The 26,457-nt window shown below is 40.2% G+C and overlaps 2 protein-coding genes across 4 annotated transcripts; one reads left to right on the top strand and one right to left on the bottom strand.

Moving 5' to 3' along the window:
- Positions 1–97: 97 nt before the first annotated feature.
- On the top strand, positions 98–5,603 carry fam167ab (family with sequence similarity 167 member Ab). Of its 2 annotated transcripts, none has more exons than XM_085247162.1 (3): positions 98–335; positions 2,446–2,975; positions 5,331–5,603. In XM_085247162.1, exons 2-3 carry the CDS (start codon positions 2,631–2,633, stop codon positions 5,592–5,594), a joined length of 609 nt encoding a protein of 202 aa, XP_085103288.1. In that variant the 5' UTR covers positions 98–335; positions 2,446–2,630; the 3' UTR covers positions 5,595–5,603. The 2 variants fall into 2 exon arrangements, with proteins under 2 accessions (XP_085103288.1, XP_085103289.1); XM_085247163.1 differs by having other exon boundaries at positions 307–369.
- A 5,118-nt stretch (positions 5,604–10,721) lies between these two features.
- Positions 10,722–26,022, bottom strand: ccm2 (CCM2 scaffold protein). 2 transcript variants are annotated; one of them, XM_085248284.1, is made up of 10 exons: positions 25,628–26,022; positions 17,645–17,818; positions 17,359–17,442; positions 16,321–16,504; positions 16,036–16,172; positions 15,567–15,702; positions 15,304–15,361; positions 15,068–15,194; positions 14,800–14,938; positions 10,722–12,707 (listed from the first exon to the last, which is right to left on the bottom strand). In XM_085248284.1, the coding sequence occupies exons 1-10, from the start codon at positions 25,655–25,657 to the stop codon at positions 12,403–12,405; spliced, it is 1,374 nt and encodes a 457-aa protein (XP_085104410.1). In that variant the 5' UTR covers positions 25,658–26,022; the 3' UTR covers positions 10,722–12,402. The 2 variants fall into 2 exon arrangements, with proteins under 2 accessions (XP_085104410.1, XP_085104411.1); XM_085248285.1 differs by lacking the exon at positions 25,628–26,022 and adding an exon at positions 18,445–21,404.
- Positions 26,023–26,457: the final 435 nt, after the last annotated feature.

A 26,457-nucleotide genomic window follows, 5' to 3' on the forward strand; every position in this document is an offset into this window, starting at 1 on the left:
TATTTATTCTGTGAAGCTTATTTAATATGAAACATGTAACCAGTTACATTTCGTCTAATGTTTAAAATTGTTGAATGAATTAAAGGTTTGTACAATAGTGACGCTGTCTCCTGGTCATCAGACTGTGGCGCACTTGCAGTAATATCCATCTAGCGGGAAGTCGGATTCCTTGGACGTCTCCAAGCAACCACAACCTGACGCAACCTTCCCGCCCCTCCTCCGGTAGCTCCCTGCTCAAAAATAAGTGCACCGCAGAGCCATAGAGGGGATCTTATCAGGGAGCGAGAGACTGGCGGTGATGGTCTGCGCCGATGTGGCTGCCAGGATTCAGCGTGGTAAGTTGGACCGCTACTGGGAGGTTCCTGAAAGGTAAACGAAGTCGTAGTCTACGTGCGTAGCCGAGTTTTCAGGTGATCCCCCCCTCAGGGTATCACCTTGCAGCACGCTGCCAGAAAAGCAGGAATAGGCTGAAATGAATCACATGCAAAATAAATCATCGTGCAAGATGTTCCAGGGGATTTAGAAGGAAAAATGTTATCTTTACAGATGGTGTTTGTTCCCCAGTGAGCGCAATAGTAATCACAATTGTTTCTTTTATGCTGTGAGAACTATCAGTATGTTATTTTCTCATAAATAAAAAATAATAATTAATTTAAAAAACACTTTTTTATTACATGCCCGCTTTCACTGTCAGAACTAAATGGCACTTAAAATCATAATGGTTCTCTCCATTTCAGATACGACTTCAAGTTATATAATAACAAGTACTGTTTTACCTTTATTATTACTATTACTGTTATATGGATCTATATATTTCAAATGTTGTAACTCTCAAGAGTGTCTTTGTCACTTCCATTGTGCGTTATGATCAAGTTAATCGCTTCTTTTCTGAATACAGTCAGAACTGTAGAGCTTCGATGTCTACTTTAGGGTTACAAATGCAAAGATTGGTTCACTTTGAACTACAGACTGCTTTATTGGGCTTCTGTTGCCACAACACGGGGGAAAAAATCAATACGCTGCAGCAGTGTTTACACTACTAACACAAACCTGGAGATAATTTCTTTCGGTTATGCTCAGTATCAAAGATGAAATTGAAATCCCTGCAAATTACTCAGGGTCAGGTTCTATTATAGATTGGAGGACTATACGCTAAAGCTTCATTTAGTTACTCTGTGGTTGTGTTTCTTACGTAGACATGACCTCATGTTCCAGATAGGAGAGCCAGACTTCCTAAGCTGCTCAGCCAGACCAGGTTTTGGCATCTCACAGAAGTCCCAACACCACAAAATATATTTTATTAGTGTGGCAACTGGAGTTTAAACCAGAGGAATGTATGGGTGATGTGTGCTGATTCACTTAGGACATTTGGATAGGGACAGCTGGACTTCCCCCACTGCCACCCCCTCCCTGACATCTAACATTTGACAGTGTTTTTATATGCCCTGGGTGAATTTGATATTCAGGATGTAAAACTTGGCTTCCTAGAGAGGCAGAGTTCCTGCTGGCCTATTCAAAAAAGTCACTGACTTCACCAGACCAGCCAGTAAAGAGGGGTTTTAAAAAAAACAACAACAAAAACCTCTCTATTTCTTTATAATTGTGATCACAGCTCATTATGTGATACAGACACACTTTTCCACATCCTTTCTAAGTGTTCTGGATAAGCAGTCCCTATTCACAATCTAACCAGTTCCTCACTGTACACGAACGGTCCTTACAAAGTTAAAAATGCCTGCCTCCAGCTTTAATGCTCTCTCTACACAGTGCGGACTTCAGCAATGCACTGATTCATGCAGATAACGAAGACAGCATCCATTCCCAGGCTACTAAAAAGTCAGCTACTCATCACAGTCTATTTTCCATTGCAAAGCAGCCAAGCCGGCTGTATCATTAGATCCAGGGGCAGGGACTTCACTGCTGCTATTATAGAATAACAGCACACCCCAACCACTTATTGAGATCTTATGGACTCAGTAGGAAGACACTGAGCAGTAAGAGTGCTTTTGCTATTGCTGCCCCTTTTACCAGTTGTAACTGGTCTTGCATTCCAACTCAACAGGTCCTGAGAAGGTTTTTATTTTATTTATTTTATTTTTTAAAAAAGCACATTCACATTCATTGTGGCTTTGGGTTTATTGAGGCAATAAGCCTCGTGGACAGGAGGTCGGAAATTGCTGATTCATTTATAGCACCTCTGTTGTTGCTATGGAAACAGTTTGTTTCTGTTAAATGAAAATCCTTTTTGTTTTATCCCCCTCTGTGTGCTGTCCCCTAATTTCTGATATTAGAGAGGCCACATGCTTCATCCAGATCAGTTTATAGAAATACAATGAAGGTCTTTCTAGAGTGTAATCTCATTTTTTTCTCTATGTTGGCACATTAGGTTTGTCCTTTGTTATTCTCAGCAAATGTTTCATAACCTGTGTCTTTTTTCTTCTACAGATCTACAGATATTCTGCATTTGAAGCATCTGATTCCACTAAAGACTGAAGACTGGGTCTCCTGAAGAATATAAAGGGCAGAAAAGTGAATGCTGGACAGACAGAATGGAAGCCTGATAGCCTTATAGCGACGAAAGAGGCCAGATAGCTTTTTTTTGTTTTGTTTTTGTATTTAACAGGTTAAAAATGAATTCGCACTCAGCTCCACAGATCGTGGTTAACAGGACAAATGTCCAGGACGAGGCAGACTGTGGGGAAGGTGTAGATTTGCCTACAGATGACCATCTGATGACTTTGAAGGCCTTAACAGAGAAACTAAGACTGGAGACCAGGAGACCCTCCTACCTGGAGTGGCAAGCCCGGCTTGAGGCAGATCGCTTCAGAGACTCAGAAACTGGGACTAAAGGGAAAGTAGTTAGACACAAGGAGACTTCAGTGGACCCAGATGTGAGTCAGCCCAAGTTGCCATCAGGTGGACTTAAGGGATTTGAAAACATTGATGAAGCTCTAACCTGGCTCAGAAGAGAACTGGTGAGGCACTGTCTAAATTATCACCACCATCTAATCTTTATTTTGTTCTAATTTCTCATAGATTTTCAGAAATGTTTTGGGTTACAGTGTAATCAGCTTGCAGCATGTTTTTGTACTAACACTTCATAAAAGGAATTAAGGAAACAGGGAACATGGCCATAATGAGGGATTTAATATTGGCTACACGTGTTCAAAAGAGGAACACATGGGTCTTTTGATAAGTTCAGGCTGCTTAGTTGAAAATCCTTCGCAGTCAGTAATTGCCTGAAATCTAGAACCCATGGACATCACCACACACTTTGTTTCCTCTCAATGAGGTGCTCTGTCAGCCCCATTCTGAACCCACCTTCAGTCGCTGCTTATTTGTGGGTCTTTCTGCATTCAGGTTTGTCTTCAGTAACATGAAAAGCATGCTCTATTAAGTTGAGATCAGTTGGTTGACTTGGCCATTGAACAATCTCATTTCTTTCTCTTGAGAAACTAATGGTTGCTTCAGCAGTTTGCCTTGGGTCATTATCTGGTTGCACTGTGAAGTGCTGTCTGATCAGTTCTGAAGCATTTGGCTGAATCTGAGCAGAGAGTGTAGCCCTGTACACTTCACGATGCATTCTGCTCCTTCTATCAGTAGACACATTAGCAATATGGGCATGTATGGACCATGCCCATGAACCATGCCATAGCAATGCCTCCATCTATATTCTGCTGTAGTCTGCTTTACGCCATGAGCAAAGTCTAATCTGACCTTCTTGTTGCATCTGTATTTCCATTTATGAAGTTGTGTCTTGATTATAGACCTCTACCATGGAAATAATTCTGCCATCACGCAGCCCTGACTTGGCCTGACATTTCTTCAGACGTCATGTTGCAATCAAAAGCTATAAAATACAAACAGAACACACTGAATCAACTTCAGATATTGTGTCTGCTTCGGCAGTCAAAATCACCTGACCATGAAGATGCTGGGCATTTAATTGTCAAATTAATTTTAATTTGAAATTTATTTATTTTTTGTTAAAGCCATTGAATGAAAGCTTGCACTTCAATCACACCCTTATTGCTTGATTTAATTCAAAGAGTTGGGAGTTTGCCTTGTAATTGGAAGGTTGCCGGTTCAAGCCCCGGCTTGGACAGGCTCGGTCGTTGTGTCCTTGGGCAAGACACTTCACCTGTTGCCTACTGGTGGTGGTCAGAGGGCCCGGTGGCGCCAGTGTTCGGCAGCCTTGCCTCTGTCAGTGCGCCCCAGGGTGGCTGTGGCTACAATGTAGCTTGCCATCACCAGTGTGTGAATGTGTGTGTGAATGGGTAGATGACTGAATGTGTAAAGCGCTTTGGGGTCCTTAGGGACTAGTAAAGCGCTATACAAATACAGACCATTTACAGGCCATTTTTGTTCTAGTAATATTTTGTTCCACAAATTAGTGTAGTGTGAATTGTAGTAATTATTCTCCCTTTGTGACCATGTTTGATCAGCATAGCAGTCCCAAGATGTGCAGAACTTTCATTCCTATACAAAACAGAAAATACAGCATGCTTCCCCTTTGTCCTCGTGATTACATATAAAGGGGGAATAGTTCTTGTTCCCTTGTACCTACTGCTTTCTGTTGCTTTCTGTTGTCCTGTAATTAGTACAGTACAGTTAGGATAGAGTCTTATACTATACTTGGATTAATTCAATTGTATGATTATGACTGCAATTGATTTATTTTTCCTTATATTTTTCTTTTGGTTGTGTAATTTAGGAGGCATTGTTCCACACTCAAAGTTCAAGTAGAAAAGTTCACGCTTCTTAGCTAATTAGAGTTTAACAGTGCACGCGATGTTTAATCACCAGGCAGAAGAATCCCATTCATTCTTATTGGTGAGTGAGACTGATTGTGACCCCAGGCAGCAGAATCTGGCATTTGTTGCGAGCAATTTCTGCAACTGTAATCATTTTTACTCTGCTCAATTACTCTGCACATTCAGCCATAGCTCATATGCTTGGACTGTGCGCACAAAGAAGCACTGATAAAAGGCAGACTCACAGTACGTGGCTACAAACAATAAAGATGATTGTCATCTTTGTGTAGATGTTTGGACACAAACAAAGAAGAGCACCACGGTATCCCACCGTGAGTCTTCTTTTGACAAAAAAGGACCTCACAGAAGCACCTCTGGTCAAGCTCCACAGGTGGACTATACACAGTATGTTGGTGTGATTGAGTCCTCCATAAATGAAAAGAATAATTAAGCTTAGAATAGATTAGTTTTAGCTTTCAATCTTTTAGAAAATGACACTTTGACGCGTCCATTCGGCTTCGTATAAAATGAACAAATTCATCTTCCATCCCGACACCTTTGTCTTCTCTTTTGCAGACAGATATGCGCTTGCAGGACCAGCAGCTGGCGAGGCAGCTCATGCGGCTTCGGAGTGACATCAACAAGCTGAAGATTGAACAGACGTGCCATCTGCATCGCCGAATGCTCAACGACGCCACCTTTGGCCTCGAGGAACGGGATGAGCTGTCGGACCTGTTGTGTGAATGCCCGGTCACCCCGGGCCTCGGCCTCTCTGCCCCGCTGAGACTGATCGGAGTCACCAAGATGAACATTAACTCTCGCCGATTCTCGCTCTGCTAGTGGTAACGACGGAAGAAGAAAAAAATCCTGAATACAAAAGACCCTTTATATACTTACTTCTCTTGAGTGCAGCCGGCCAGCCGCAGTGATTAGATAATGATCAGATCTTTTCTGTTTTCAGAGATAAAACCACATCACACCCATTTTTATGCTCACTGAAATCAAAGAGAGAGATTTAAGAGATTAGGAAGAGTTTTAGTAAGTGTGGTGTTTTTGCCACTAAACTCAGCCCTGGAGCAGATTTCATACTTTTAGCCTTCCACGACTTGAAACAGAGTACATGCAGTTTTTGAATCAGTGCAAAAGCAGTGTTAGGCATGCTTCTGTTGTTTTTTAAACCATATTAGTACTGATTACCTTAAGTATTACCATCTACTTTCTGCCATACTTTATCACGCACAGATTAAATGTTTATATATATATTTTCACCACATTCAGACCTCTTTAGGACATTTTCAGTGACAATCACAGTTAGTAGATTTGTTTCTACCTTGTAAGTTTTGTTGTTGTTGTTTTCAAAGTGATGCCTTAATATTATAGAGACTGAGCGCTGTATGCTCATTTGTGTTTGTAGAATATCATGGATATAATGGTTTATTCGGTGTAATGATTGTCAAATTACACTCCTTTCTGAGCTTAGTCTCTGGAGCTTTGCCTTTTGCTCTAATAGTAATCATGTGAGTTGCCCTTGTCAGTCTGAAACAAAAACATGCTTTGTTTTCGCGGATGAACACTAAATTATAACTCATGTAGATCACTGTGAGCGCCCATTGACATGATTATGTGCGTCTTGCTATGACCCCTTTTTTATGCTGGAATCACAGTTATAATTGACTATAATTGAAGGCAACCTTTTCTTTACAAGACACTGACTTCGGGTTTGCATCTATAGTACAGTACTGTGCAGATGTTTTTCTTTAGACATTGGATTTTTTCACGTGTTTTTTGTCCAACTCCTTGTACCTTGCCCACAAGGTGATTCCCAAAGAGCTAAAACTTGGCGTGTCTCTGCATTGTGTGGAGTGTGTTCTTAAAAAATTAGGACACTGGACAAGTGAAGGACAAAAGAAGTCTTAGGTCTAAAAATTATCAGCAGCTGATGAACAGTCTCTGAAAGTCATGTCCTTAAGAAATAGGAAAACAAATCTAGCAAAGATCTGACGCAAAACCTAAGAGATGAATCTGGCCCTTAGGCCTTTGCATCTACTGTCCATCAGAAATAGTCTCAGTGGAAGGGTGGCTGTCAAGAAGCTACTCTTAAGGAAGGGAAACATGAAGAAAAGGCCGTTGTGTGCCAAACAGGTCTTCTGGAATGATTAATCCAAAATTAAAATTTTCGGTTCAGTTGGTTTGAGCAGTTGTTATCAATATGTATGGAGGAGGTCAGGATAGAGGTACAACAGTGAGTGTCTACAGGCAGGTCTTGGGCTGCATTTCAGGTAGTGATGCTGGAGGTCTTGTTAAAACTGCTGGAATTCTGAATGCACCACCAGATTTTGATCTACTATGCATTACCCTCTGGAAAGCGTTTGATTGGCAGCAGCTTCATTTGTGAGCATGATGATCCCAAAAAACACTGCAGATACAGTAAAAGCATACCTGGATAGAAAAACACACAATGGATTACTCTCCTTCATGGATTGGCCTCCCCAGAACCCAGAGTCCAACATTATTGAAGCAGTGTGGGATCATTTTTAGAAAGAATGGAACAAATAGCAGCCAACAACCAAAGAGGAGTTTTGAATGTCATTCAAGATGCCTGGAGAACTATTCCTGAAGACTCCTTAAAAGAAATGTTTGCATAAGAGAGTTCAGTCTGTGTTGAAGACTAAGAGTCACACCAAATATTGATTTTCATGCTCATTAGAATTGTACAAACTCTGCTCTTTCCTACTATACTGTATTTCCATCTATCCATCTAGCCAGGTTACAGATGTGGGTTGGTCAAAGACTTTTACATATTACTGTATAAGTGCATGGAATTTGTTTAGTCATGTTTAGTCCAAGGGAAATGAATGCACAATGAAAAAGAGCTTGTCTCATGGTTTTGATATATAACAAATGCAATATCAGAGATTTAAAGCTTTCCCACATGCCTTGGATTTTATTTGTTTTCAGCAGTGGTATTAGCAGAACAGATTACCTCCTGTAACACCCTCTGAAATAATAAAAAAGACCACAGTGTCTACTATAGCTTAGATTATCTTAATACTTAGCCTTTGCCCCATTTAACAGTGTTCTCAAAAGATGTAAAGGAAAGAAGTAGTCCATCAAGAGATGGATGCACTAAATGCACTAAATTACTTTCTCACTGTCTAATTTGCTGCCTTTAAAGGAAAATCATTACCAGTAGCATCTTATATTTTCCCTATAAAGCCTGTCTCCCAAACACAGTGAACCAGATGGAGGTAGGATGGTGTTTACATCACTAATGCTCTTATTTAAACACCAGTGGTAAGTGTGTTGGAGGGGTTTGGTTCTTGACTCAAGACAATATCAGAACTCTTTGTTCTGATACAACCCTACTCATATCAAGCCTTAATTAAAAAATAAATACTTAAAAAAACAGTTGGGAGAAAGTGGAGAAAATTAGGCCTTCTCACCTCATTACTTCATCTAACATGTTGGATTGATTTAGTTCATTCACGAGGTGTAAAAATTTCTTTCCAAAAGGGGCAGGCTGCTGATTCGTCTGCTTGTGCTAACAGGTTGCTTTGAGAATAGCATCCGCTTTCTCATCTATCACTGTCAGAAAATGTATTTCTGTTTCTTTCAAGCGAGTGAAACTGCCACCTAACAGTGCATGTGAAGACAACGGTCAGCTTTGCATGCTAGAGTTGATTTACGCCGTTTCCTGGTCCCCGTGTCTCTCTCCTTATGAAGCGGTTGAAGCGGCCTGAGTCGTGAATGATTATGCTGAGACTGGATTTTCATGCATGAGCTCCAGCTTTATTTGGGGTTATTGCAGATGAAAGCCACAACTCGTTCTACATGAAAGGCTGCCAGTGGGGCCATTACATGCATTTTCTAAAACGTTCCAGGCCATCAAGGTGTAGTTACCATGATTTTTTATGTTTTTAAAGTAAAATACTGGAAACAAATCAATGCAGTTGGAGCCAGATATTTTTAAAAAACGGTTTAGATTCCAGTGTTGGAGTCTAGCAGCATCGCATCAGTGCAGGAAGGTCTTGGGTTTGAATCCACCAGCTGGTGGAAGCTTTTTACTCTGGAGTTTGCGTGTTCTCCCAAGTACTCCAGCTTCCACCCATAGTCCAAAGACATGCATGTTAAAAATAAAGCAATTTAAAAAAGGTGACGTTAAATGGGGCATCAGTGTGCAACCTTGCCTCTTGCCCTCAACAACTGGGATAGGTTATATCGCAACCATGACCCTCGACTGGACATGTGGAAGGAAATGGATGGATTCTCGCTCCGTTCAACAGCTGTCCCTAGAGTTGGTTATTTTAATAATTTCATACCTAAACCATCTCATTTACATGACAAAAAGCGCCTTGAGGCAACTGTTGTTGTGATTTGGTGCTATCTTTAAAAAATGAATTGAAATTGAATTGAACTGAATTGAAAATGACATGCATACAGTCATTCACTGTCAGTTTGAGAAGCATAAAATCTCAAGAATAAAGGCCCAGTGTGGTATGCAATAAAAAGTAGGCCACACTGAGGGTTAAATAATCTGCTGTTTTGGGAGAGAGAGAGTGAGAGATGTTTGATCTCCGTTCTGTTTCAAGAAAGTTGTGATACTGTCTTCCACTTCGATTTTATGTATACTGCATACTGAAGAGGAGTTAATCTAGCAAAAATGGATGTAACAGATGTAACACCACAGAGCGGCACTGCGCGCTCGAACACAAACAGCTAACAGAGATCTCACCAAGGTGAACCACAGGGTGAGACTGGCGCAGATCCCAGACTGCATCTCATGCTGAGCCTTTGTGTAGGAGTGTCTGAGCACATCTCATCTCAAAGATTTACTGCTAGAGTGAGATGGTTTCAAACCACCAGTTTGGAGAAGAATGTAGTTTTAACAGGACATATAGTCTTGGAAATTGATGGGTTACCCATCAAATTGACTGTCCTTGGATGCTGACTTACACAATGTGATGACAACAAGTCCTACTCGGTCACTTTGACTCTTTGTAAAAATTTTTCTTTAACAGATTTACTGGAAATATCTAGCAAGTAGTGACATTTTTAGTATCAACTGGTTCCAAAATAAGATCTAAAGCAGGTGGATTTGATGCGTAAGAAGGCACATGATGAATTCAAAAGGTTTTAAGTTTGACCACACTAATAAATCCATGGAGTGCTAAACTGATTCTGACTGTGCTGGTGTTTGGAAAATGGATTTTGAACTAAGGTATGAGTAAAACATAACCCGGAGCTTAAACATTCAGCAGTTTCCTTTGTGAAATATCAATTTTGGAAGTTTTTTTATTCTTTGGATTAGATTTAAGCATTCACGAAGTTTCGGATCAGTACTCAGTGAGCTAATCAATCGTTAATATATTAATATTTTTAAAAAGAAAAGAAAAATATTCAATGATCAAGCAGCCCCAAACTGAAAAGTGAAGGAGACTTGTCTACAAACAAGCAGCTGCACACATCTCATCTTCTATATGTGACTCATGCAGTGTTGATGAGGAACTGCAGGAGCTTCTGTCATTGTGTGCAGTTAATTGGTAAACTCTTTATAAAACAGCATGGGATCTCTTAATGACTTAATTAGTCCAACTGATCTATTTAATAATTACTTGCTTCAGTGAGGTGCTGCTCAGTCCAAATTGGCGGCCAATTAGTATTCCTCCAAGTACTGCCGGGAAACAGTTCAATTACATCAAAAGGGGATGTAAAAAAACAGCATGTACTCCCTTTCTGCATGACATCATAGCACAGCTATACAGCGAACACTTGTTAGGACACAAGACTGAATGTGTACTTGTTATATCCCTCTTTTGTTCAAAGAAAACAGTGTCTAAAGCCAAAGATGTTATCTGAACCAAAGTGTAGTTTTACTATGGGTACCTCTACTCCAATACCATAAATGACACAGAATGACTCCAGAAATTAACATAGTACGGTGCAGAAATCTTTAGCCATTTTAACGGGAAAATGTGAAATAGGTGCAGCAATTTATTGAAACGTGCAAGGAAATAAAGTGAGTAAGGAAAGACATTCAGAGACATTCAAAACTCTTCTTTGGATGTTGGCCATCTCTTGTTACATTCTCTGTCAAGATGATCCAACACTGCTTCAATAAAGTTGAGTTCCAGGCTCTGGGGAGGCCAATCCATGACTGATTCAACTAAAGAAATGTGAACAAATTGTGTTTTTGTGGCAGGCTGCTCGTAGCAAAGTGTCTAAAGAAACAATTTAAAAGATAGTTGGTTCTTTGGCAAGTTACTTGTTAAGTGGAGACAATACTGGTTCATCCCTTGAGTTGGGCATCCCTTTTTACACTTGAAGGATTTGTGGCTCAGTGTTGAGTAGCTTGAAGAACAAAGATATTCCTGTGAAAATGGTCAGGTTCAAGGACTGAGGGGTGAGAAAAGCCGAGTTAAAGTCTGCTGATGGGCTTTTACGGAACGGAATGTGCTCAACTCGTGCTGTCCTCAAAATTTCCCGTCCCCAAGACTCACAAAACTAATCCCTGACTTTGTGGGCATTCAGCAGCATCCAGCCTGGCTGCTTTGATGAAGCTCTGAATGAAATTCCACTGCAGCTTAGGTGCATCCAAGCAAATGATCATATTTGGACTACAAAACTTCCCCTTGTGTCAGTTCTTATGTATAGAGGTCAAATGAAGAGCTAGTGAACATTGATAACGCAGCAGACAGGTGGTAAGGGATAATACTATATTGTTTTTATGCAACATCAAGATGCGTGTAAATTTTGCAATAAGATACAATCAGTGTAAAATAGCTGTTATTTAATAACCATGTTTTGCTGAACAACTGTAGTTACAGTTCATAATTATCTGTCTGTGAGTGACAGACAGCAGGCAGCAGTACTGCAGTGTGAAGGCACAACATAACAAGATGACCTGCATGTGAAGAACGACTTTAAACGTTATAAATTTACATCAGCCATCAACTAACTGGCTTTGTCAAATACAGTCCTCACTCACTAAATGAATGAGAATTTGTTTTTACAGCATTTCATCGGTCAGTTTGAGTAAGGCAAAAATATGTAAATAAGTAAACAATGATAACAAATGATAGTGTAAAACAAAGCAGTACACAAACCTTACTGGAAAAAAATGGCGCAAAATGTTACACACACCGTAACACACAATGTGAATGAAGAAAACCAAAGTTCTCTTTGTGGATGAAGCTGACTGATCTATAGCAAACACAAAACAGCCCCATGCTTCACCTTCTAAAATGTGTACATAGTCCTCTGATGGATTATCCACAATTTTCAAAATTACAGATTTCAAAGACTGAAGATATTCGCTACATTGCTCATAGCAGTGGCAGATACTGCCAATAAATGAGCACAAAGTAAAAATTTTAAAATAAATCAGTCTATAAAACCAACAATCCAACCCACTGCGTTTCATCTACAGGGTCTGCATAAGTGCATTTGTTGACTTAATAGTAACAACTTAAGGCTTTCCTTGAGTGTGTAGGGACTATGGAACGTCCTCTTGACAATTAGAGGAAAATACAATAAATCAAATCTTAGGTCAGTGCTGAACAACCACCTTCATCTCATCCACTCACATCATGCCTGCTGGCCATCAGTTCATGTCCACAGCTCCCCAAACTACCCCCCTCTGTTCCCCATGTCAAGGTGTCACTGGATCCTGGTCCATACTACAGCCGAGAGCTTCAATGTCATTGCTGATATCGGTGATCATACGGTCCCATTCATCCCCCTCAGAGGGCTCGTGGCCTTCGTCCGAGGCAACACTGTCACCACTTCCTCCTGCTGCTCCGTTGCCATTGGTGGTGGAATCTGAGGCAGAGCTTGCTGTGCGCTTGTAACGACCAAAGCTGTCAGTGATGATGCCTCGGCCGTCCTTCACACCGATGGTCTCAAGGAAGTTCTCAAAGTGTTGGCTGTCCTTCTCTGGTATGAAGGGCCGCAGGCCTGCAAGAGGAAGAAAAAGCTCTGAATTACTGCACATTTTATTACGTGAAGCATTTAAGTTACTTTAAAACACTGACAGGGACTAGAAAGAGAGACCATATTTCTTTATATTGGCTTCTCTTCATTTGCTCTGTTAAATCCAGAATTGAATTCAAAAATCCTTGAACTTGAATAATTAGGCTCCATCTTAATGACCTCATAGTACAGCCACTGGTATTGCCCCATCAGAGCTCTTGGACTGTGTGCTTACTTGTGGTTCCTAGAGTATTTAAAAGTAGAATGAGAGGCAGAGCCTTCAGTTTTCAGGCCCCTCTTCTGTGGAACCAGCTTGAAATTTGGATTCGGCAGACAGACACAGTCTTTACTTTTAAGCTCAGGCTTAAAACTTTCCCTTTTGCTAAAGCATATAGTTGGGGCTGGATCAGGTGACCCTGAAGCCTCCCTTAGTTATGCTGCAATAGGCGTAGGCTACTGGGGGATTCCCATGATGCAGGGGAGGAGTATTTCTTCTTCAGTCCCTGTTCTCACTCACTATGTATTAATAGACCTCTCTGCATTGAATCATTACTTGTTATTAATATCTGGTTCTCTTCTACAGCATGTTTTTTTTATCCTGTCTTCCTTCTCTCACCCCAACCAGTTGCGACTAATGGCCGCCCCTCCCTGAGCCTGGTTCTGTTGGAGGTTTCTTCCTGTTAAAAGGGAGTTTTTCCATCCCACTATCGCCAAAGTGCTTGCTCATAGGGGGTTGTATGATTGTTGGCTTTACTCTGTTGTATTATTGTAGGGTCTACCTTACAATATAAAGCACCTTGAGGTGACTGTTGTTGTGATTTGATGCTGTCTAAATAAAACTGTATTGAAAATTGAATTGAATACACAAGATCTGTTACACCCGTCTTAGGACACACACACACACACACACACACACACACACACACACACACACACACACACACACCCCTTCAGTCCCACCATGCCCTGAGACCAGTCTATTGGCGTGTATGTCTGAGGTGTTGCTGTAGCCTTACATAAGCGCACCATCTGTGATCTGACTGATCTTGGTGAAAATCTCACCAGAAACAGGTACTAAGATGAGCACTCTAATAAGTGCTTGTTCAATTCATGTAGCAGCTCCCTGTCCTTAGCCAACAAAGCTGCAGGCTGTCCTCCAGGAGTGGAAAGAAAAAAAAAGAAAATCCTGATACTTGCAGTCTATGTGAACACAGGTGACTGTTTGATACATGCCCACAGGAGGCAGTCCTTCCATTAAAGATCTCATTTCTTTTTTTTCATGTCACACTTTCCCCTTAAACCTAATAACTGGTTGTGCAACCTCTGGCAACAAGAACTGCAATCAAGCTTTTATGATAACTGGCAAGTCTTTCACATCACTTCAGAATCTTGATCCTTTGCAGAATTGTTTTAATTAAGACAATTAGCCATGGGTTAGCCATTCAGAGGTAGCTTTTCTGGTATGTCCTGCTGCAAAACCCACGTGATCTCCTTCAGGATTTTCTAGTAGAGAGGGTTCCATCGATTACTGCAAGTCATTGAGGTCTTGAAGCAGCAAAGCAGCCCCAGGCCATCACACAACCATGTTTGACTGTTGGTATGACGTTATTTTTACACCAGAGCTATTTTTGTCTATTAAAAATGTTTGATGATCTGAAACATCAAAGTGTGACAAATATGAAAAAAAAAGAAAAAAAAAAAAGATGAGAAATCAGGAACGGGGATACTTAAAACCACAAACTACTTTTTTCTTTTTACAAGTATATATGTACGTTCATACCATCAATATTAGAGTACCATAAAAATGTTGTTGCTTGAAGTTGGTATTTTACTTTTTAGGATATTTTCTGTGCTCTTCTCCAAGATGTACCATTTAAAATATTGCTGTAATTAGATCAGTGGATGTAACTACTGTTACATAAACTGTGACTACTATATTAATCGCACAGACACCTAAAAAGAATAACACATAGCAAACTAAGACTTCAGCAAAAGTACAAAAGCTAACTGCTAACACTTTACACTTGATGATATGAAGTTTAAAATAATTGAATCTTCAGTTGTAGTGTGGGCTTACCGAGCAGAAGAAATTTCCTGCTGTCCCCATAAAGTTGTCGCAAATTAATGCAGAACTCATGAATGGAGGCACCGTTACGGTATTCATGGAGCAAAGTAGCAAACTGCTGGATCTCCTGTGATGAGAGCTTTGTCCGCAGCTAGAAAGGGAGGGGGGAAATTAAAAAATAAAAACAAGAATGATTACAGTTTCGTATCAACATAGCTTTCAATATTCTTATTCTCACAAACAGAATTGGACAAAGAAAAGAGTGAAGTGAAAGCCATACTGTGGTCATGTAGTCCTGCAGCAGCTCTGCAGCTGTGGTGCTCAGCTCGCCTTCGCTTGCAGTTTTGGTCTGAGGAGATGCAGGAGTGGAAGCAGATGGAGAGCTTCCTTCTGTAACCAGGAACTGACTGAGAGACCGCAACACACTTAAGTGATGAGCAAAACTTTCACAGATGTGACAAAACTTTGAAAAGAAAAATGGAACTGCACTGTAGCTGGACTGAGCTGTGTACTCACAGTGGGCTGGGTTCCTCTTCAAAAGAGTCTTTAACATCTACTTTGCTCGAAGAGTCATCTTTAAGGTTAACAAAAGGAAATATTAACAGACTAACAATTGATGGAAAATCTTAAATTTCATTAGCTTAAAAAGCTACAAAACAGCACCAACCTACATGTTATAAAAAACATTTTTAAGCTTCTTATCAAGTAAACCAAATATTTAAAAGTCTGTTAATTTTCCCATCACTTTTGTCCATATGGAAAACAATTTTCTGCTTTACCACTGTACTGAGAAAGGTGTCTGGTTGGTGTAGTTGCGCCATCAAAAATGGCTCTGTCTAAGAAGTCGATGGTTGATTCTGTGTAAACAATCTGGAAAACTTGGCTAAGCAAAAGACACAACTCCTCAGCTGCTGCCTAAAAAAAAAGAAAACGAAAGAATAATACAGTTAGTAAACAGTTTTTATCATGCAAAACACATCAAAACTAAAATGATCTCTTAGAGATTGATGAATGCATCATAAAAAAAAATTACAGTTTGTAGATTAACATACACTTGTTTCATCTTTTTAAATTACCAGGATTAAAAAAACAAAACAAACAAAAAAAAACAAACAGGGTTTTTGCTGGTTCCCATTCAGGTTCAACAGTGCTGCAGGTGGCTCGAAGCCAACACTTCAATTTAGATCTTTAAACCCTGTCTAGCATTTCAAAAGGAGTCTGCAGTTTGCCTCACATGCAAAATGTTACCTTATTATCAACTGCCAGCACAAGCAGACAGCAGACTTCAACAAGCACAGTTCCACTTTCTGACAAGGAGCTCCGAGTTTGAGACTTATTGAGATCAGGACATGAACTGGGACAGGGCGAGCCCCCTGACTCCTGGGCTGAAAACAAACAAACAAAAAAAACAACCCACATTTAAAATGAACATATAGTCAAAACTTTACTTATTCAGTTTTTATGCATGGATTCTGATCCTTAATAGCCATAATACTTTTAGCAAAAGTCAAACCTGAAAAGCTTTGTTTTTACCTGTTTTTATCACTACAAGGTGTAATGAGTCATCCCTGATGTAGGAGACAGCAGCAATATCATGGATGGGCACTCTTAAAATGATGTCTTCTCCATCTCGCCGTACCAGCTTGATGTTGTATGCTGACAAGCTCACGACTGCATCCTGCTCTGATGTCAGCTGGCCTACCAACTGATGTGACTTCTGAAATACCGGGAGAGAAATATTTAAGAAATATGCTTTCATTTGTCACTTTGTGATATACAACTATTCACCACCCAGTTAGCACAAACATCTCATGTTAGATATGCAGACAAGCCTGCTGAAGTTCAAACAGAGCATTAGAATGGGGAAGAAAGGCGATATAAGTGACTAAATGTAACCCGAGTTTTCCAGAAACTGTTGACTTACTGGGATTTTTCCACACAACCATCTTTAGGATTTACAGAGAATGGTCTAAAATCTGGCACTTCTCTGTATGACAAATGCTTTGTTGATGTCAAGTGGAAAATGTTCTGCCTGCTTTGAGTTCTTGGAAGGGAACAGTAACTCAAATAAGCACGTGTTAAAACCACGGTACGCAGAAGAGCATCTTTGAATGCACAACAAACCTTGAAGAAGTTGGGCTACAACAGCAGAGGACCACATTGGATACCACTCATATCAGCTAAGAACGGGAAACTGAGGCTAGAATTCACACACAACATATTGTAACATATTCTACTTAAATGGCCTCCAAAAATCACCAGATCTCAGTCCAATAGAGCACAGAAGATTTGCATTATGCACCAACTGTGTGCTGTCATGTCAAAATGGATCAAAATCTCTGAGGAATGTTTTCAGCACCTTGATGAATCTATGCCTTGAACAATTAAAGTAGTTCAAAAGGCAAAAAGGAGTCCAATCCAATTCTTGCAAGGTGTACTTAATATATTGTCCACTGAGTATATGCGAGTTATGTAGGAATAACTCTTCAACAGTTTTGAAAGAAAAATCAGGAGACGGGGGGAGTAATCGCATTTAAAGATTCCGATAAATCCTCTTACTCAGGTACTTACTCTCGCATTGTCAATTAGCTGCAGGACCTCTGTCCTACTTGATGGGTTCAAGTATCCTGGAACTGATGTCAGCTGCCCCAAGTACTGAAAATGATAGAGGAAAAAAAACACTTCATATTAGAGAAAGTTGCACCAAAATCTAAATTAAAAAAAAATAATAATCATTATTTAAAAGCAAAAAACCCCCCAAGAAAAAAACAAAAAAAAAACCCCCCAAAAAGACCAAACCTGATATAAGTGAACAAAACGACTAGAGCTTCAAAGAAAACATCCTTATCACACTCACTTTGACTTCCTTCTCAATGTAGTCATTGAGCAGGATGTCTGGGTCGATGCGGTGGTCAGGCTGAGAGAGTGAGAAGGTGTGTAGGGCCCTGCGCTCTGTGGCCTTCTCCTGGGCTTTCTTGTCCCTCCCCTTCTCTCCTTTCAGGAAGACTCGCTTGAACGGAGAGATACCAGGCTATTGAATAAAGAAAGAAAGGTGAGTGAAGTAAGAGGACAGCAGTCTGTGTAACAGTAACTTGAACTCGCCTTTTAAGTTTGAGTAAATACAAGTAGTAATTCCCTATAAGACCATATAAGAAAAAAATACATGTGTGACAATCTAACACTTGCAAGTGGAATTACGAGTTCAGTATGAAAAAGGGAAGCTACGTTAAATTTTGCTGACAGTTCTTCTCGCCTGGCCTATAATTTCTGCTGAGCCCATTTCCCCTCACTGTTCTGCTAGTTCCAAAATAAGACACCACAGAATTACAAACCTCAATGTTGTGCAATACGTTATGCTACAATACTAACAAAAGCACATGTAAACAATACGTTTTGTGATTTTGATGACCTTTTTCAGGTTTCCCTAACTGGAGCATGCATTCTCTCTCAAACATCTTTGTTTTTAAGTCTGTTTATTTCACTTCATTCCTTTGTCTGCATATAGGTAGTACAACATTACGCACCAGTGTTGATCTCGTATATGTTTGAAACCCAAAAACAGTTACTTAACATAACATAACTAACTCCGACTTTGGAAAATGTTTCAAAAGCATAAAAAAGATAAAGCGTGTAAAAATAATAATAATAAAATCATACCTCGTTCTCCATGAACCCGCACTTTGGGGATACGCCTATGCAACAAGCTCGCAGCCTGGCCACAAATGCTCAGACACTGCCTAAACTAAAGATCACCTGATGCCTCCACTCACATGCAATGACAGCTGCCAACTGGCGAGAGACACTCAGTATAGCACACGGGGTATAGATGTCAGGGGTGTGTTCCCCACAAAGGAAGGGAAGTGTCTCTGACTTTATACTCAAGCACAAGAACAGGAAGGAGACCAACCACAGCTTCCTGCAATGACACGTGTATTGATGCTTTGAATATTTAGACACTTCTCTGCAGGAAACTTGTCATGTAGTTTTGAGAACTGTTTGGCAGATGCTGAATGCAATTTTAGTAAATGTGATTCAAAGGTACACTTTTACCTCAAAACTAATAACATTTCAATGCGATTGCTTGTTTCTATCACAGTCACAGGACTCTGCAAGACTCTGAAAGCACATTTATACATACTGCTGCTAAACCACAGAATTAGACAACTTTGTCTCTTTCTCCTCAGCTAACCACAGCTATGACATCTGCAACGCTGTTAACAGTGCAGATTTCAGAAGGTGAAAAGTGCAGGCAATCTAAAGACAGATGTTCATTTTTTTAATTAAACAGGCAAATTATAAATAGTAAAAACTTTTCTCTGCAACAATAAAAGCAAATCAAGAGCAGACATTTAGAAGTTTGCAAACACCATCTACAACAGAAGGACTACTTTAGTCATTTGTAGTTCCCAAATTTGTAGCTAGAATTTTTTAAAACAGATTTCTATATCTTTTCTCGTGATCTGAGAAGATAATGTCATTAATTTCATTATATTAGTTTATTGCTTTTGGAGAATTTCAGTGACAGTGACAGTTGTGTTTTTTTCGTCATATGTCCCTGTGACAGCCACACCCTGTGTGAGAGTGTGTGTGTATGTATGGAGGTATGTGAGTGTATGTATGTCTTTGCTAATTGAAGTTAAGCATTTTTGCCATAGTCTCTGGCAGAAATAAGTAATTAAAGGAAAAATCTATTACGGAGTCAGTTACATGCTGGTAAAGGAGGACTTTAAAGAACTGGTTAAGAAGTAGGGTTGGGCAATTGGACGAATATATCGACTATTGACGATAGACTGAGCCCATCAGCGATCGTTTTTACAAGGGCGATTTATTTATTCATTTGCCCATGACTAAGTTTGCTAATAATGATGGAGCTAACAGAAGCAGTCAACAGAAAATAATAATAATAATAGCACTGTTTTAGCAACATGCTTTTTCATCTGCGAGCCTCAGAATGTGCCCAAATGCTTTTTAATGGAGCTGCATTAACACTGACAGCCTTAATTTTTTGGGGGGGAAATTAGTTCGCCCACAACATGTTGTGTTATAAACATGCAAATCAGTCCATGCTACATTGCTCCACCCATCAAAAAGTCTGCGCATGTGCGAATGTCGCCCAACGTCCATTAATGGACTGATGATTGTTGGAAAATTTTTACATATCGCCCAACCCTATTAAGAAGGCTGACCCAAGAAACAACATTCCAGGTAAAATATAATTTTCAGTTTCATATTTGACAATATTGTGCAGGCTCAGATTAAGTTACAAGGCTAGTTATTATTATAGAGATTGAAAATGTGACGTCATTCCGGGGTAAAACCGCAAAGAATTCTGGGAACGAGTGTCAAGCGGTACTAGTGCACGCAGGCTTTCACATGAAAACAGTCACACAGCAATAAAAAGAAACACAAAAAATGGCAAGAAGCTGTTGTATTATTAACTGCAATAGCCGGTTGAATGACAGCCACAGGAAGCCAATGGGTAAAGAGATCGGTTTTTATCGGATTACGTCGTGGAAGAGAAATTGTTCAAGCAGTGTTTCCGAAGTAACAAAGAGCCGACGGATGGCCTGGATTGCAGCCATTCGAAGACCAAATATAATGTTCCAGAACACTCCAGCTCATATGTTAGTCTGCTCCAAGCATTTCCACAAAGGTAAGTCTTCTGTTGTAGTTATTACGTAATTTATCATAACATAATTGTTGATGTAGGTTACAAATAAGTCTTATATTGATTTGAATTGAATTCGTTGCGCTATGCTGCTTTGTTCACTGTGGCTTTGCGGGCTAATGTTTGTTGTGTTTTGTAGGAAAACCAGTCTACAAAATGTTAGAATGCGATCCAGACTGGGCACCCTCTATCAACCGGGGTCATACTGAGTTTAAAGCTACTACCACAGCGAGATTTGATCGGTTAAGAGAGCGTGATATCATTACAGCCACGAAACGTCCTGTATATATGTGCCCAAGGGTTGTACTGAAGCACTCAAGTGATGAATAACTGTTTTCCAGTATGTTGTTTTGCAATGTTTTTTGGGGTTTTTTTGCATTGTTGATTTGTTTTTTTACCGAAGCAGCTAATAAAGCATAATGGAATACAATTTTGCGTCTTTCCTGTAAGATTCTATAATAGAATGAGACAATAATGCCAGTTATAAATAAAGACAATGAATTGAATGAATTACGAAACACTCATTTGATTTCTATTAGATCTGAAAATGCTCGTACCCAACATGCAATGCGCGAAAGTCGCGTGGTCTGTCAATCTCTATAGTTAAGCATTAAGCAGTTATGTTATCTTTTTACTGAAAATCTCCAAGGAACACACTACCTAGGCTACGTTTATGCTTTACCATTGACTTATGCTGTTCGTATTCTTGCACTTTAACGCTGCTGCTGGTGACTTGTGGTAATAACAGTCACACTTTGAAAGGGTTAGTCTGTCATCGGTGACACTTGAAAAGGATGGAAATCCCCTTGATTTTGTTTGCAGCAATAAATAAATGCTGCTACCGGTGAGCTGCAGTCACTGATTCAATGTTATTCAGCATCTTGTTTTCTATATAATCAGAAATATCATCACAAATTTTCTTGAAATATTATAACAATATTTTGATGCCATCTCACCCACTCCCAACTGTGCCACTCAAAAACTCATGTTACAAACCTGGCTTTTTTTTTTATATCTATGCTAAGAAATATCAGCACATAAGAGACAAACTAAATGCAAATTTAAAAGCCATACATTCACTCAGACACACATACGTGTGTGTGTGTGTGTGTGTGTTAATGTATGTTGTTTCTTACGTGCTGATATTTCTTAGCCTTCAGTCACTATAGAACTCGAGCTCCATCACCCACTGCATTATTTAATAGTATGCAACTATTGAAGTACATTAACATTTTATGGCCTTTACTTGTGAAATGTGAGACTATAGTTGACCCCAGTAAATGGCCACAAGCTGATGTGTGTTTTTTATTCATAAAATACATATAAATGAAGAAACTGCATAGTTTCTGTGGGGTGTGACAATAATGAGTATAGATAAGACTTTCACATTTACTTCAAAACAATGCAAGAAAACCTAGACCAGCTGTAAGAGAAGCCAGCATTCTCAATTCACTGAGACCTATTCAGAAACGCGGCCTAAGAATAACAATTAAATCCTACAAATAATCATTCACAGTAAAGTATTCAAGAACATTACCATATACAGTTGTAGGAAAAAGTTCGAGGACCCTTGAGGTTTACTAGAATTTCTGCATGAAATATTCATAAAAGGTGTAATCTTCATCGTGTCCCCTTTAGAATCATAAGGTCCAATCTGACACTTCTGTCAAACTTGACTTATTCTAATATTCTTATTCCCTGACAACTTAAAAATAATGCAAGTATTTCATTTTTAACTTTTCAATTGCACCTTTGGAAAAAAAAAAGTCTCTCCATAAGGATTCTTTAACTTTGCATTAAAAGGTGCCATCTATGAGCCAATAAGAACTTGATGACATGTTGAAACCAGAAAGGAAGCCTCCCTGCTGCTGTGGAGTCGGGGCGGTCTGCCTCTCCCCACCGCAGGGAAAAGGGTAACACCACCTGGGTCTGGGTGCAGTTCCCCCCTCCAGGGGCAAGGGTACCTAGTCCCGGTTCGTAGAGTACGCTTGGGGAGTGTGATCGTGTTTACAGCGTCTCTTTATGTCTGTCTCCACGTTGGTTGAGTGTGGAGTAAGTGCATATGAGAGCATGAGGGTGGGAATGGATGTTTGTGTCTGTGTGTGCCTGTATGTCTGTGTCTATATGTCAGGTTTGGTATCAGACGCCACCTCCCTGGGGACATCTCAGGCCCTCCAAGGTTTGGAGGCCTATCTCCGCCCACCACCACTTCCCCTGCCAGTGGCGGACTCCCTCAGACATCGGTGCGTTGGTGGTTCTTTGTGTCTGGGGATGGGCGTCCAGGTACACACCGGCTCACTCCTTGGCGGCCGCTTATCGGGGCCTGGAGCCTGGGGCTCGCTCGGGCCACTTCGGAGGTGGGGTGCCCCCGGCCTCTCGGCCTGGGGCTCGGTCACTCAGGCGCAGCTGGCTGCCGGCGGAGCTCACAGGCGCGTCACTGCAACTCTCCCTGGCTTCTGCTCCGTGGCTGCTGAGTGAACCCTCATCTGGGACTCTCCTCAGCTCTTTCTGGGACAGTGGCGCGGCTGCCCCTCTGTTAGTCTTCCTTGGTCTCTTGTGTTCTGGGGGCCTCTGGATGTCTGGAGTTTTGATCTCCTCCATACCTGCTTCATGCCCTGGAGGACGGGGCAGTGGCCCCCCCCACACCCTCTAGCAGATCATTACATGAAGGAACCTTTTTTAAAAAAAAAAAACAAGCGTGTCCATGCTCACAGGTGTACACACAGGTGATCACACCCACAAACTACACCCTTTTTGGCTCCTACCTCAAAGCACACTGTGTTCTGTTGAGCTTATGTGCTGCACAATAATGTTTAATATTTAGTATTTACTGTCATATTCGTTATGGAAAAGCTGTTTCTCTTTCCCTCTTTCTTTCTCCCCTTCTTTCCTCCAGTCAAGTCTGTCCCGTATTCAGCAAGTGAAAATAAAATAAACAATAAAAGGTGAATCAAATGGACCATTACGGCAAGGCTGGGATGGTCAATTTGGTAAAGTAAATCCGTTGAGCATCTTTCTTCGCCTTTAGACAATAATTCTGATGGCAAAAGAGCCAAACGGGACAGGCAAAAAAATAAAAATAAAAAGAAACCAGAAAGGAAACGAAATGAGTCTGGTGCTCAGTTGGCTAGCATGAGGGTATTGAAATGTGCCATTTTTTTTATTTTTTTTTTTACAATTTGTATTCAATCATTCATTTATTTATTGAAAAGATGCCACTCTTTTAAGCATCGTCTTGTCACAGAATGCATTACATTTGATTTAATCATACTTGTGGAGACAGTTACATTACTAATTGTATATTTTAAAACTAATTATAATTATGGTTTTAAATGGTTAACTTAATTATAAGTTAACCATTTATAATTACTTGAAAATCTGATTTCACATTTTGTAAAACGAACCTAATGTTTCCAAAGAAAAATAAGTTTGTAGAATTAAAAGGTTTATCTGCATTTCACTTGTTCAAAAGCTATACACTTGACAGGGTTCAAGACTATAGATTTAAAAGACATATAGGGTGTGTGTCATAATCATATGGGAGTAAGACTTATTCCACATGTAATTTTTGCGATGTGGACTGCAAAAACCTGAAAACATAATATCTCAAAACTGGTCAGAATCCATAAAAAAAACGTATAATTCTAAGGGGATGAAACAGCAGTTCATCCAATCAGGGATGACAGAAACTCAAAACAATGCATAGTCACACTATAATGTTCCTCTAAGGGACATACCGGTAATTTTTTAACCAAGACTTTGCTTGCAGAATACCTGCCTTAATGCCTCACTATCTGACAAATATACTAACAAGGAGGATCCATTAATGAATCAGTCAGAAGAATAATAGCAACACTTTATCGATTTAGGCAACTGAGCTTTTCCATAAAATAAATCTCAGCCAAATGTAATCCACAGTCAGCACCAAGTGGTACAAACAGGAACTGCACAACTCATGTTTAAATTTTTAAACCCTAGTAACATTGCACCACATGGTAAATAGGTGATCAGCTGTTTGAACACTGTCCACTCATAATGCAGATTTGCAATGAGAAGTAAAAGGAACTTCCACATAATGACAATCCAAAATTGTGGTTAAAAAGCATCCTACTGGAGTCTGGACAATCATTAGTGATCAGATATTTTGGGTGTAAGGTTCAGTGGAAATTATGTCTTATCGGGCTATGTGCACATTCTGGTATGTTATCATTGCTGGAAAACCATGTCCTTGAGAAAACAAACCATCTAGGTCAACACTGGATTTCTTCCCAAATTTCCCCTTGCATCAAGAGGAAGCTGAATTAGATAGGAAGATGCATTAGTGTCCCTTTCGTGGAAAAAACGGCTGAATGACTAACACAATCATAACAAAGCGTCAGACATCTCAGTTTTCATTATACTTCTTTTTCATGTCCTGCCATCCCGTTTCTTCCTGTTCCAGCCAACAGAACAGGAGCAAAAGCCCTCCCTGTGTCTGCTCTAATGAACAGGATAAAAGGAGTGTCTCCCAAACAACTATCTGCTGCGTGTGTTTACTGTAACGACCTGCCTCCATATCAAACGGGAGCATGTACTGTATCAGTGTATCACTGTGTGAGGGCAGGTTTGTTGGCACGACCAAGTGGTGCTTCTTCCTTTTAGAATGACTGACACTGATAACAGCTGCCTTTGACAGCAGACCCATGCCTGCCATATCAACGAGCTATTGCTTTGGGAAACTCGGTTGTGCTTTCGTTAGCTTTTTGGTGAACAATATCACTGAGGTATACCAGCATCAAGCTCGCTGTTTAAAGCCCAATATCCAATAATATATTCGCCTAATTGTTAATACACCATATTTTCCATAGCGAACATCCACTACATTTAAGCGCACGAAAATATAAAGCGAACAAATCCTTTACAACTTCCCAAACTTTACTTGTTTCTTACTATAATCCTTTCGGTACGTTGCACATTCTATTCTTTTATAAGTGACGCCGGCTGATTGGAAGCACAGTCTATCAGTCCGAGTCGTATTGGGATTGATTCCCGGGTCCGCTGGCCAGCTAACGTAAGCTAAACTTTACTTGATAGTTTGCTACTTATCTTAGCCAGTTACCAGCTCAGCTAGCTTAGGTAATAAGGTAGCAGGTAGTCAACCTGCTATAAAAGTGCGCAAATTGTCCAACTTACCTTTTTTACTTTTTTCACATCATCCTCCATTTCTATGGGAAGAATTTCATCTTCATATTCACTTCAGCTTATAGACGCAGGTGAGACGTGAAGGTTTTAGCCAAGCACTCATCTAAGACCAGTTAGCTTGCTAGCCTAGCTTAGCCAAGCCTAGCATTGGCAAAGTGATGCCCGATTTTGAGCTGATACCAAAACGCCATGCTAATTCTTGTGTAACTCTTCAACCATTAGAAAAAATCCCGGTGCTCCACCATTGTGGAAAAAATGAAGCCGATTCCGTACAGTTTAAACAGTCAAAGAAATAGTTTGTGAAGAAGACAAACTCCAACAAAACAGTCAAAACTTTTCAACCGTGCCGCCATTTTGGGCGTTTAACTGTAATCCAGGCCCAGCATGCCTTGCTTTGCTTTGCTTTGCACAAACCAAAACAGGGCAGCTGTTGTGCTTTACAGCTGTCAATGCTGCCGGCTGATGGGAGAAACCAACTTCATGAACGGAGTAATTTGCTATTAACTGCAGTGAAAAATGAATTATGGAAACATGATCTCAGCTCAGCTTAGAGGGTGTTTGCGTTTTATATAACTGGTAGGTTTCTTCATTGTTTTAATGCTTTACGTTTACTGCTTCATATAGTACTCCTCTTTCCCCCGGATTTATTAAATTATTTAAAATCGAGTTTGAGCCTTCTTTGTCAAAAACAAATCTCACTGGATTTTTAAACAATAGCCCACTGACGTGAAGTCATCAGAGATTAGATTGACTAACAGCTGATGACTCTGAGAGCTTTTAGTTATCCGAAAATGAGAGTGCGGACATGGGGTGGAGGTGAG

This window comes from Mchenga conophoros, linkage group LG15 (assembly GCF_057382185.1).
Source record: "Mchenga conophoros isolate Kocher_MC1m ecotype Shallow Benthic linkage group LG15, M_conophoros_male_GT1.1, whole genome shotgun sequence".
Lineage (NCBI taxonomy): Eukaryota > Metazoa > Chordata > Actinopteri > Cichliformes > Cichlidae > Mchenga > Mchenga conophoros.

Coding starts and splice junctions, on each gene's coding strand:
- fam167ab (XM_085247162.1), top strand. CDS start 2,631: ATGAATTCGCACTCAGCTCCACAGATCGTGGTTAACAGGACAAATGTC. Junction 2,976..5,330: donor CCTGGCTCAGAAGAGAACTG/GTGAGGCACTGT, acceptor TCTCTTTTGCAG/ACAGATATGCGCTTGCAGGA.
- ccm2 (XM_085248284.1), bottom strand. CDS start 25,657: ATGGAGGATGATGTGAAAAAAGTAAAAAAG. Junction 16,173..16,320: donor CCTTGTAGTGATAAAAACAG/GTAAAAACAAAG, acceptor GTTTGTTTTCAG/CCCAGGAGTCAGGGGGCTCG. Junction 15,195..15,303: donor GAAGAGGAACCCAGCCCACT/GTGAGTACACAG, acceptor GCGGTCTCTCAG/TCAGTTCCTGGTTACAGAAG.